Source organism: Diceros bicornis, chromosome 1 (genome assembly GCF_020826845.1).
Source record: "Diceros bicornis minor isolate mBicDic1 chromosome 1, mDicBic1.mat.cur, whole genome shotgun sequence".
Taxonomy (NCBI): domain Eukaryota; kingdom Metazoa; phylum Chordata; class Mammalia; order Perissodactyla; family Rhinocerotidae; genus Diceros; species Diceros bicornis.
Window position 1 is genome coordinate 9,621,581 of NC_080740.1, and position 12,749 is coordinate 9,634,329.

The 12,749-nt window shown below is 40.6% G+C and overlaps 1 protein-coding gene across 1 annotated transcript in view; it reads right to left on the reverse strand.

Annotated features, from left to right (window-relative positions):
- Nucleotides 1–12,749, reverse strand: part of ACOT12 (acyl-CoA thioesterase 12) — a 41,130-nt gene that overhangs the window by 9,146 nt on the left and 19,235 nt on the right. The window contains exons 6-11 of the mRNA XM_058524249.1: nucleotides 4,943–5,099; nucleotides 3,307–3,426; nucleotides 2,297–2,447; nucleotides 1,238–1,293; nucleotides 888–951; nucleotides 126–209 (exon numbers count right to left, since the gene is read on the reverse strand). Of these exons, the coding sequence (XP_058380232.1) occupies nucleotides 126–209; nucleotides 888–951; nucleotides 1,238–1,293; nucleotides 2,297–2,447; nucleotides 3,307–3,426; nucleotides 4,943–5,099 (632 nt within the window). The remainder of the gene's footprint in view (nucleotides 1–125; nucleotides 210–887; nucleotides 952–1,237; nucleotides 1,294–2,296; nucleotides 2,448–3,306; nucleotides 3,427–4,942; nucleotides 5,100–12,749) is intronic.

The window sequence follows — 12,749 nt, forward strand, 5'->3', positions numbered from 1 at the left end:
AATAGTTTCCCCACAAGGATTTTTACCTTCTTAAAAGCGGCAGTAGAAGCAGCAGAACCACCACCACCAGGACAACTTTCAGTCGTGATGGACAATGGGTGGTGGGCACACCTGGTGCCTCTTACCTTTTCTGCAGCACTGGTCACCTCCCAACCACTTCTGGCCGCCAAGTTTTTGAGAGCCTCCACATTGTCATTACTCAGGGATACCTAAAACACAAGTATTTTAAAAGCTGTGAGTTCAATGCACAGACATGCAATCAAACATTTTCTGCTTAGAAAATGGGCATTGTTAGAGCCAAAGCGATAGTGTTGAGCTTAGAACTAAGCTACAGGTAACGTGATTTCTGTCTCAAACTCTTAATTCAGAATTCAGGCAAGGTAATATGAGGCCTGCACGCTTAGCAAATTAGTATCATTGTAATTGGCGTCCTGAGCAAAGAGAAGATCACCCTTCAGTGTGACTTGTAATCAACACGTAATAAGTAAACTTGAATTTCCTTTTACATTTTCTGGTCAGAAATTTTGAAACGACTAGTATTCTGTTCCTGTGTTAGAAAAATGCAAGCTGGTGGGCATATCATTCAGCAAAATCACGGTTAACACACAAGATCTCAATGTCTCATGCTGCTTGAATGCATTTGATGGTACAGCATCCCTAGTCTGCAATTTGGGAACTGTGTATATAATTCAAACAAGGTGTGAAGCAACTGGTTGGTAACCAGTTACCGAGAGCCTGGTTTTGTTTCATTTTGAGATGACTGGCTGCTATAATTCACCTTTTCATCTCCCTGTGTAGGCACAACCTGAATCAGTTAAACAAGGGGATTTCCATTTTTGTAATGATGTGATTTTTACATGAAGAGCTCCAAATCAGAAAGCTGTCACCTGCTTGCTAATATCCCAGTGTACACAAAGTGGAACCTCTTCTTTGTGGGAAATAGCATATTTTCTGGAAAAAAAATTAAAATGTTAAATAACAGTTTTCTTCCCCACATTTAGCACACAACAGTAACTCTGACTCTTTCTTTAACTGAAATCTGCAGTTTTAAAAAGCTGCTTTTACTGGTGGAACAACCAGGAAGAACAATTTTTATCACAATAGCCTCCACAGTGAGAAAACATCAGACCTTCTCTTTTTACATTATGTGGGAATAGAGACCCAGAGGGGCTTTTTGTTATAATAATTTTTCAGATAAGAAAAGATTCCATAAAATCTTTACACCTATGTCTCTTACCTGCCTAGGCGAATTCTCTTGCGTGCAATAGCTCCATGATATCGTCTAAAATCATCCTTTAATAAAAAAAAGTAAAATCAATAAATATCTAAGAGTTTAGTGCTATAGTCCTTAAGTTTCTCTGTTCTAAGTCAGTTGAAAAGGTTAATTGGGACACAGTGTCTCTGTGTGGACTATCCTCAGGTGAAAGTTGGCAATAAGGCAACTCCAGGATGCAGGGAAGACAGAGTTTCCATGAATGTGGAGCAGCACAGAGAATTGGATGTAAAGTGAGAGAAAAGAGTCAGAAATGGGGCAGGGAAGATGATCTACTTCCAAAAGCAGCACGTGGCCAAGTAGAGGTGGGGTCTCTATAACCATCATAGGCCAGTTTGTACCTGCCCTATTGTATCAATAACAAAATACCAAAGTTATCTTGCAGAGGCAATGAGCAAAAACTGCAAGTCACGTAGCTGCAGTATGTGCAGAAGATGGAAACCTCGTCCCCAGATGACCTCGAACTGCCTGGGAACCAAAAGTTTCCTAACTACAGAACTGAAAAAAGGGTACAGGGAACCTAATAAGAAGCAAGGGGTCCCTTGATTTGTAGCACGTAGGACTTATAAGACCCTTACACTCCCACCATCCAATCAGATTCCACCAAGCTAGCATTTTGTAACCACTCCCACTCCCAACTCCTTAACAGTCTATCCCTGCTTCAGCTCGGGGAGACAGATTTGAGCTTTGCCTCCTGTCTCCTTGCAGGTTGGCCATGCAATAAAGCTGTTTGTTTTCTCAAAAGCTGATGCCATAGTATTGGCTTCTATACGTGTTGGGCACTGGGCTCTTGCTGGGTAACATCTTCAGGGCCTCCATCATTTCAATGAATGATTAGAGTGATTTGGGGAAAAAAAGAAAAATCCCATTACACTTTGTGATGCAGAAAAGAAAGAAAACCAAAGTGGAATAGCCCTGGAGGTTGTTGCTGGTGTGAAGAGAGATTCTGGGTGGAGCTCTGTACCCACAGCTTCCCCCAGGATAAGTGGTCTGATTACTAAAGCTCACTTGCTTATAACTGACCTTTGACATGGGTTTGATTCTGGGAAATGTGACCAATTCTCCCTTATCATCGACAGCATTGTAGATGAGAAAAGCACTGTTGATGTGGCGGCCCCGGCCCTCAGACCACTCCTGGCAGTCAAAGGCCTCCACGCGCACTCCCACTTCGAGGCTGCAGAAGGCGACACACAGCAGTGGGCAGATGACCAGAGCGCACTAGGCCTCCTCTGCCCCCTGCCACCACCAAGCAGGGAAGAGAATGAGGGCCCGGGTTTTTTTCTTTGTTGTCTGCAATGGTATGCAACTGTTAAAATCCATTTCATCAGGTCCATGGATCTGATGCACAAGCCCCTGGGAGCATTTCCGCTTTACTTTCCCACTTTGAAGTGGGAAAAAGGCCAGTTGGGACTTTATATACATTCATGAACATATTTTGGTAATGGAGAGGGGGGTTAAATTGTGCCAAAGTCAAGTTTTCTCCTCTAAAAACAACAGTTTTGTAATTAAAAAGCATCAAATACTGAAATTGGACAGGAAATATAGGTATTCTTTTTTACATTTAAAAAGAAAAAATAGTAAATTAAATCTTTTCATTGTGTATCAAGAGTAATAAAAATATCCGGGAAGTGGTTTGGACTCCATGGTGCTAAATGACAGGTCCATTATGAATTGGTTGACCATATAGTCACTGGGACCCTTTTCAGAGCAGAAGGAAGAGTTAATAATCATGACAGGTACAAACTAGAACCATCCCAGGTCACCTGGGCCATATAGTCACACTTATTATGAATCAAAACCCAATCTATCACAATTTACTCAGTGTAAGGAGGCCTCAAGCAGAACAGAGGATTATAACGTGTGTCTACGGATTTTGAAGATTGAGTGAAGTTTCAAAGAAAAATTAGAAGGAACTTGCTTTCTTTAAAGTAATCCCTACAGTCACCTCTCGATTGAAGTAAAAATTTAAAGAAATCATTTATGTGCAAGTTGAATTCGTTTATAGCAGCCTAACAGCACTAGACAGGCTTTACCGGGTCTGAAACGTATTGTTGACAACGGCATTGAAGACAAGACGATCTCCAACCGTAGATGGTCCCCGGAACTTAAACATGTCCACGGACTTCAGAAGGGGATGTGCTCGACAGAGGCGGCTGATGAAACAAAGGGAAGGAGAGAGAGAGAAGAAAGCGATCATTCTCCAAAATATTTTCAGGAACTGCTGATTCACTTAACGGAAGCAATAGACCAGTGTTCAGTGTGCTTTCTAAATAAACATCTTTTTTAACTCAAGAGTGAAATAAATAACCAGATTGTGTGTGTTGAGAGTTGTTCTGTACCCTCCTTGCAAATACTATGGGAAATACCATGGTCCCAAGCCAGTGGGGTCTTTACTAAGATGCTGGTGCTTCTGCTCTTGGTTTGTTCCCTGTGGAAGTCCCTCCGAAAAACAAACCAATGTCTTTTGTTCTAATTTGAGGGTGTTCATCCTGACAGCTCATGTCTGCAATCACAGGAAGCCGTGTCTCCCAGGTTGGAGTGGGCATAGGGACGAGAACTGCCAGCTGGTGCCATTCACACTAGCTCCTTAGCTGCACAGTTAACTGAACTCACCCACATATCCAGACTAATTTTTTTTCCCCCACAGAAAAATTACCTGGCTGTACAAAGCCTGAAAGGCTACAAGGTATACATTTTACAATTTCTTTGTGTGTGAAATTTTGAAATATCTATAATGAATATTTAATCTCAGAAAGCTACTTTCATAATTTTCTATATTTTAGACTCTCACTGTAGATATTCAATTACTCTCAAGAATTGTGCCAACACTAAGTAGACAGATTCTGCCATAGTTAATTATATTGTAAGCCTTTACAATAGACAGGTTCAAATGCTTTATTGTCATTAAGAATGACAATCTCATTTTAAAAATAAGCTCTCTGATATTTGTGCATAATTTACAGGAAGGCTAACTACAGGTTTCTAACTATAGTCATAACTATAGACATATTAATAATAAAATCCTTTTAATTTGGGGAAAATAAAACTTTAATTTTTGGTGGTTACTAAAATTGTCAGAAGGGCAGATCCTGTTCAAATTCAGAGTACACAATGTTCTTTAAAACTGCTCAATTACCTACATAGTTCCATTTAAAATAAAATAAATATTTTTGAAACTGATTTAAAGGTATTCTTTCAAGTTCTTCCCCCTTTCTTGTCTGATTTTCCAGTTAATCCTCTGGCATAATGATTCCAACCAGCACCTTCAAAGGTCAGACGCATTTGTAAATTGCTTTTAAAAAAGTTTGAAACTCGACTATTTTTAAGTGTAAAGGCTGTCTTCTATTTCTATTCTTCACCTACTTTGTCATAACTATTGTTACAAGGAGTTGCAGTGTTACAAGCTCTACATTCATAATTCAGAATAACATATTAGAACTGTCATTTCATTTTTATTTTTGAACCAAGAACTTAAATATTCACCTTCAAACAAAAGTACAGATTAATCCTAAGGTAAACAGGTAAGTGACTTATCGTTTTCTCATTTTGATAAAAGGCAACATTGCCCTTTCCTTGTCTCCTTGACTCGCCCAATAACTGGGTCTCAGACCCTTCCTATTCTCTCCCTACTGGCCCCATCATGACATGCCGAAGGTCAAAATCAAGAACCTTGCAGAAATAGTAGCCACGGTCTCCATCCAAGCCATAATCTGGCCACCAAATGTATTTCCTTGATGGTTTGCATGGAGTGGGAGGACAAGCTCGATGCTCTGAACAGAGGTGCCCTTCGTGGAGACCGTTCCTTCCTCTTCACCACAAGTGGGATCTGAAAAGCGGATGTAAACATTAATGATGGTGGCCTTAACCACAGAATCTGAGGCTACACTCTTTCCTTCCCAGCAGCACACTCAACTCACGGGATTTTTAGAAAAATAATTATTCCCAAAGACTTACAACTCCTGAGGAAATAAATAGGTTTTATTCTACAGTATGACTTTCACCAGAAAGGTGGATATTTATAGTGAATTGGATAAGATAAGAGATCAGAAAGGCCTATTTATTTATTTATTTATATATTTTTAAAGATTTTATTTATTTATTTTTTCCCCCCAAAGCCCCAGTAGATAGTTGTATGTCATAGCTGCACATCCTTCTAGTTGCTGTATGTGGGACTCGGCCTCAGCATGGCCGGAGAAGTGGTGCGTCGGTGCGCCCCCAGGATCCAAACCCGGGCCGCCAGCAGCGGAGCGCGTGCACTTAACCGCTAAGCCACGGAGCCGGCCCCAGAAAGGCCTTTTTAGAGATTGTATTCCAACATATCTTACAAGTCTACCGAATTTTGATTAAAAGAATGATTAAATTTAAACTTGAGTTGTTTGGGATTGAGGAAGGGCAGGTCAGGATGAGGAGGGGCAGAAAGAAATTTGGGGATTGATGAATATGTCACTATCTTGATTGTAGCGATGGTTTTATGGCTTTATACATGTCTCAAAACTTATCAGATTGTATTCTTTAAATATGGGTCATTTATGGCATGTCAATAAAGGTGTTAAAAAGAAAGGAATTTGAGCTACAAAGGGCCACAGACACTGAGAATCTGGAATAGTTTGCTGTACTATAAATTTCAGAATGGGAATGTGGCTTCCCGTGGTTACCGTTTTGTAGTGAATGCAGTCACCAACAGAAAAGACACAACACATTGTACTTCTCAGTGTCCTTCTGCTTCTTTTGAATCATATCTGCTTCATTTACTGACAAATTGGTTTTCACTCTCAACAATGGAGAAATCATTTACTCTGGCTGCAAAGCAGTAAAATGTATTCAATTACGCTTCCTGCGTCATCAAGTGAATCACCAGCGAGGCCTGAATCTCACGTGCTATTGTTGAGGAGGTGGGGGGAAGGCTTATGAATCAGGGGTACCATCCTGGTCGTACTGTGAGAGGCAGAGCCGAGCTTGCAGTGTGAGAACAGATGCGCCCAGCTGTTGTTAGTAACTAGGAATGGGGCCATTCTCGGCACAGTCACATACAAGTGGGCAAAGCAGTGTGGTTACAAAGAATTTTAACTCCATTTCCTAATGCAATTTTTAGATTTATAATTAATTGATGGTCGTCGTCTTTTATTTTTTTTCTCTTCATCCACTGATCATTTCAGTCTCCTGCTTAAAAACATGTCAGTAACCTCCATTGTCCTAGTACAAAAGCCCAAATCCTTCCCATGGCCCCAAGCCCTTCCTTCCTGGTCTGGCCTATGCCTTCCTCTCCACTCCAGCTAGTCTGACTGCCACTAGCACCCCTCTCTCCCCCATCCTATTTTCTCTCAATTTCTCTCTCCCTTTGTTCCAGCCACACTGGCCTTTTTTCAATCCCTGCAACTAAACGCTGTCTTCCACATCAGGGCATTTGCACATGTTGTTCCCTCTGGCAGTGGCGATTCCCCTGGCCATCAGCACCACCACCTTCTACTTACGTCCTCTTCTCTCTTGGCTCCTCTCAGTCATCACTTCCTCAGGAAAGCCTTACCTGACCCCACAGCTAATTCCCACTCTTATGAGCTCTCACATGGACCTTTCTTTCATGGGTATAGTTTTATGTTTATTTGTGTGATCTCTGATTATTTGACCCACTAGATCCTAGGCTCCATTGGGTAAGGACTGATTTTTTTTTTATTCTAATATAATTCCTGAGTATGGGTGTTCAGTAAATATTGAATGAACGGATGAATAAACCTACTTTGCTGATTTATTCCACATTCATAGTCCTTACTATCAACAGCATATTTTTAGGTAACAAAATGATAGTACTGATTTACACGTCTGTCTGCTATTTATTAGAGTTCCCACTGCTCGCCATTTACACTTAAACACTACGGTAGACTCTTCAATTTTTTCCAATTTCCTGGGTGTGAAATAGCATCTCATGTTGGTTACAATTTGCATTTCCTTGATTAATAATGAGGTTCATCTTCTCATATGTTTATTAGTTTCTTGTTACCTCTTAAGGACATGTCTATGGCATTTGCTTCAAATGTGACTTCTCTCCCAGGTTTTTTTATCCTCTCCTTCTGGAACTTGGATAGATGCTTGTTAGACTTCTTACTCCAGTTTTTATATCTCCTAACCTCTCAGATATTTCCCATTTCTTCCCGTCTGCATTCTAGGTAACTCCTTCAAATCTACTAGTTCACCTCTTATCTGCTCTTTAATTCATTCATTGAATTTTAAATTTTAATTATTATATATTCTTTTTGTATAGAAATTATCTTTGATTCTTTTTCATAACTTCTAGATCATTTTCTTGTTCCGGCACAATACTTTTGTTACTCTTTGTTTCTTAAACTATATTAACATTCTTGCTTCGTGTTGCTTATAAGATAAATTCGACATCTGTAGTCTTTGTGGGCCTCCTTCTATTGTCTGGTGCTTCTTCTGGACTCTGGTGACTTATTTATTTTTATCTTTTATGATTTTTGACTAGGAGCTCATATTCCTTGGATCTTTATCTGTGGGAATTCTTGAGGGCTGGACTTAAAAGTCATTTCTCCACAGAGGATTTGCATTTGTGGCACAGATCTCCTGGGAGTGCCACAACACCGTACCGCGTCATGCTAAATTTCACGTGGTCAGTTTCAGGCCAAACAAGTAATGTGAATTCTGACACCAAATCTGCATGAGAATGCGCTTGTGATTGAACTCTCAAAGGGAGACACTTTTTTCCCTTCCTCCTAGGGCCAAGGCTGAGACAGGAAAGCATCCCACCAGAGCTCTCTGAGGGGTAGACTCTTCCGCTTGACTTACTGAGGGCATCATCTTTGGGGGCTGCAGCTCCAGGTAAGCTTCCCTGATCCCACCTTCCACCTCACATGGGCTTTGTCTCTGGAGCCCTTGCAGGCCCATTAAAACATAGGCTACAGGTCTCCTCACACCTACAGGGCCCTCCCGAGCAAACACCAGCTCTGTGTCTCCTTACACGCCTGCGTTTGTGTTTTCTAATCATTTCTGGACTTTAAGCTTTTCTCTTATTTTTCTGCCTGCTGAGATGTGTTTGCAAAGATGTTTGTAAATATTTTCTCCAGAAATTTTAGTTTTTTTCCAGACACTGAGTCCCCCATATTGCTGTAATCAGAACTGGATTGCTTCCTAAAGTGATCTTTAAAAGGCACATGAGGGCTGGCTCCGTGGCTTAGCAGTTAAGTGCGCGCGCTCCGCTACTGGCGGCCGGGGTTTGGATCCCGGGCGCGCACCGACTCACCGCTTCTCTGGCCATGCTGAGGTGGCGTCCCACATACAGCAACTAGAAGGCTGTGCAACTATGACACACGGCTATCTACTGGGGCTTTGGGGAAAAAAAAAAGGAGGAGGATTGGCAATAGATGTTAGCTCAGAGCTGGTCTTCCTCAGCAAAAAGAGGAGGATTAGCACGGATGTTAGCTCAGGGCTGATCTTGATCACAAAAAAAAATAATAATAATAAAAAATAAAAAGGCATATGAAATCTTAAACTCCTTCCAACTTTTTTCTCTTTCTCTCTTTGTTAATTACTGATCTTGTTAGGTGATGTCCTATAAATATCCAAAATTAGTATTAATTTCTCAATACATTTTTTAAGTTAATTTCTCTTAGTCAAATGGTACTTTTTTTGTTCAAAATAAATTAATATAAACTATCTCTAAAATATATTGTTAAATGAAAAAAAGAAAGGTGCATAATTATTTGAATATTGTGCTACCAGTTAGGTGCTAGTGTCTGTGTGTGTGTGTGTGTGTGTGTGTGTGTGTGTAACAATGTTTGTCCCTGAGGATGGGACCTGGGCAACTGGGAGACATGGATACTAGGAAGACTTACCTTTTAATTGAATGCTCACTTATACCTTTTGAATTTTTCACTAGTGCATGTGCACTATTTTTAAATGATTTAAAAATAATTATAAAATAAAATTTAATTAATAGAGGGCCTTATAGTGTGAGAGACATTGTGAAGACTCAAATATAAGGCAACTCCTTCTTTTCTGAGAGCTGACTTTAAAGAAAAAGCTACTTGATTCCTATGAAGACACACATGGCATACGCTGGGACCCACAGGTGGGTACCAGGGCAGGTCCTATGTGCATAAGCATCCGCTATGGCATGTATGCAGGACTATACTGAGGGTAGGTGACTTTGGTGAAGAAGCATGCCTATTTGCAGGTAATTGCCAATCAATGGAGAAATAGGGCTCTGTGAGGTTCAGAAACCAATTCAGGTTCACAGCTCTGGCTGTGTACCCAAGTCCAGCACAGTAAACAGACCTCATCCTTTCTGCAGGCTTCCAAATGGGGCCTACTCATCTGGTGGTCAATTTCAATACTTGTACTTTGGACGTTCATTAAGTATTGTGCCGTCATTCTGCTTGGACAACTTTACACTCATTTCACATTTTCAGGTCAGGAACTCTGACCTGAATTGAGATCATTCTAGCCCTTGTTTTCTTTCTCATAACCAGAAAGGATCAACACAGGATGATGCTCGTAAAGATTTGATTTCTTACTAAAATATTATAATTAAAATGCTCCACCCACCAGCTGGGAGAAAATATTTGCAAAACATATATCTGACAAGGGGTTAATCTCCATAATATATAAAGAACTCACACAACTGAACAGCAAAAAAAACAAACAACCCGATCAAAAAATGGGCAGAGGAAATGAACAGACACTTCTCCAAAGATATACAGATGGCCAGTAGGCACATGAAAAGATGTTCAACATCACTAATCATCAGGGAAATGCAAATCAAAACAACACTAAGATATCATCTCACGTCCGTTAGAATGGCTATAATCACGAAGATATAAAACAACAAATGTTGGAGAGGATGTGGAGAAACAGGAACCCTCATACACAGCTGGTGGGAATGCACACTGGTGCAGCCTCTATGGAAAACGGTATGGAGATTCCTCAAAAAATTAAAAATAGAGATGCCCTATGATCCAGCTATCCCACTACTGGGAATCTATCCAACGAACCTGAAATCAACAATCCAAAGAGGCTTATGCACCCCTATGTTCACTGCAGAATTATTCACTATAGCCAAGAAGTGGAAGCAACCCAAGTGTCCCTCAACTGATGATTGGATCAAGAAGATGTGGTATATATATACAATGGAATACTACTCAGCCATAAAAAGGACAAAATCATCCCATTCGCAACAACATGGATGGACCCGGAGGGTATTATGTTAAGTGAAATAAGCCAGAAAGAGAAAGACAAACACCATATGATCTCACTCATATATGGAATATAAACCAACACATGGACAGAGAAAACTGTATTGTGGTTACAAGGGGCAATGGGGGTAGAGGGTGGGCACAAGGGATGAAGGGAGACATGTATATGGTGATCGACAAACAAAAACGTACAACCAAAATTTCACAATGTTATAAACTATTAAGACATCAATAAAAAAAACAAATATACAAATAAATAAATGCAAAAAAAAATCTTATCATAGTGTACCATTTAAATAAATACAGTTTGTTATGTCAAGTATATTTCAATAAAGCTGTTTGAAAAAAAAAATGCTCCAAATCTCAAGAAAGGCTTAAGTCTTTCCACATATGCCAAGCTTCCACATTCCAGCAGTACAAGAGCACATTCCAAAGAAATCCTGCTTTTACATAATCTAATCCCATCTTTTCCCCTTTTCTTCTGAAAGCATATGATTTGGATTCAATTTTCAAATGCCTCTCAATCATACCGATACCGGCCCTGATAACAGTTCCCTTACATTAAACCCAAAACATATGAGGTTAAAACCAAAAACACTCATCCTCTTTCCCTGCTTCTAAGTTACCATTCATATGTAACTATTGGGTTTTTTAAACCTTTGTATCCCTGAACTTCACAAGGCAGATAGAAGTTACAAATCCTTAAAAGCCCAGGTGGCCTCAAGCTGGGCTCACACTGATGTTTTGGCTAATTACCAGTTCTTCAGGTTTGTTACAGGGAAACTGATATCAAAAAGCTAAAGCTTCTCAGACCTCAATTCCTTGGCTTCCTGGTGCCAGAATTCACCATACACCATGGAGACGGTTGAAGGACATCCACCTGCAATTCCCTTTTCTCGCCATCCTCCTCCCCGCCAGCAGCCTCACAAGGCCAAACGCAGGCTGATGGGAAAGCGCCGACCAGCAAGGTCACAGCCTCCCCCTCCTTCCAAGCAGCTACATTCCTCACAACGTTTAAAACTCCTTGCCTCCCATCTTTTGGGGAGATTGGACAAATTTGAGAGCTCTTGTCTCCCGGCTGGCATTCCAGTTTTATTTGGCCCCTCTTGTGTAGCGGGTAAAGAACCTGGGTATGTATCCCGTAACAATACAACATCTTGAAAAGGATTCCAATCTTTTATGCCTGATATTACAACCCATGTAGGACCCTGGTTTTTCTAAAAACACAGTTCAATAACAAAAATCGTCTAGCTGTCTTCCTTTAGAACATATTGTCCAGTCCAGAACAAATCAGATCTACGGGGAGCAGGTGGACAAATCACACACTCTGTGGCAACTTTAAGTTCCAGGCTCTGGCTCTTACATTCTTAAGAGAAATTGCTTTTTTAAGTTCTGTGGTACCTTTGGTGGCAATGGAAGCTAGTAAAATTTCTAAAAAGAAGATCGAATCAATGAAACCAGGTTAAAAGTTGTTTTGTGCAAAGGAATGTAGAATAATCTATTTTAGGGCAGATCAGATGAAACAGACGATAAAAACAGACTTTTAAAAATCTATAAGTCTAAATTGAACCAGACATATAGATCTGATCTGCCCAACTTCCTAACAAACTGAAACTAAAGTCAATTGCAATCACTTTACCTCTGCATTTGAATAGCTGTAGCACGCGCCTGTTATTAATTAATTCAGAATGTCTCTCGTACTCACAGTACTGTTGGTGTTGCAGAGACGGGTACAACAAATTGTCTGCTGCTGACTTTGTTTATTAGGACAACTTGTACACCAGAAGACGCCTATGCGGCCAGCCAAGTTCACCTGGCTCCTGTGACCTTGAGTGGGGAGTGAAGGAAGCTCAGATCACCAGGCCTAGCAACCCTCCCCAACAGATTGACACTCGTGAGAAAGGCCAGAGTGGCAGAGATCATCGTAAATTCCTCCCAAGACAAAGCAATAACAACTTTCAGGTGTTTTAAGTACAGGTTTGACACCAGTTATGTCTTTCTCCTAAAATCAACCTCTCCCTCCTCAATGATTTTTATCCATCAGCCTTGATCAGCCCTTAACCATGACCAAATGTTCCTTTCCTGAAAAACAATGCCCCTCTGACCTCGAGGGCCCCCTTTAGCTCCAGGCTGTTCCTTCCACCCTTCACAGCCAGGTTCTTTGAAAAAATGGTTTTAACTGTTGCCTCCAATCCTTCCTATGAAAGGAGACCTTTCAAATAACAATAATAATAATAGCACTTTCTGCATGCCCAGCACTGTTCTAGGCAATC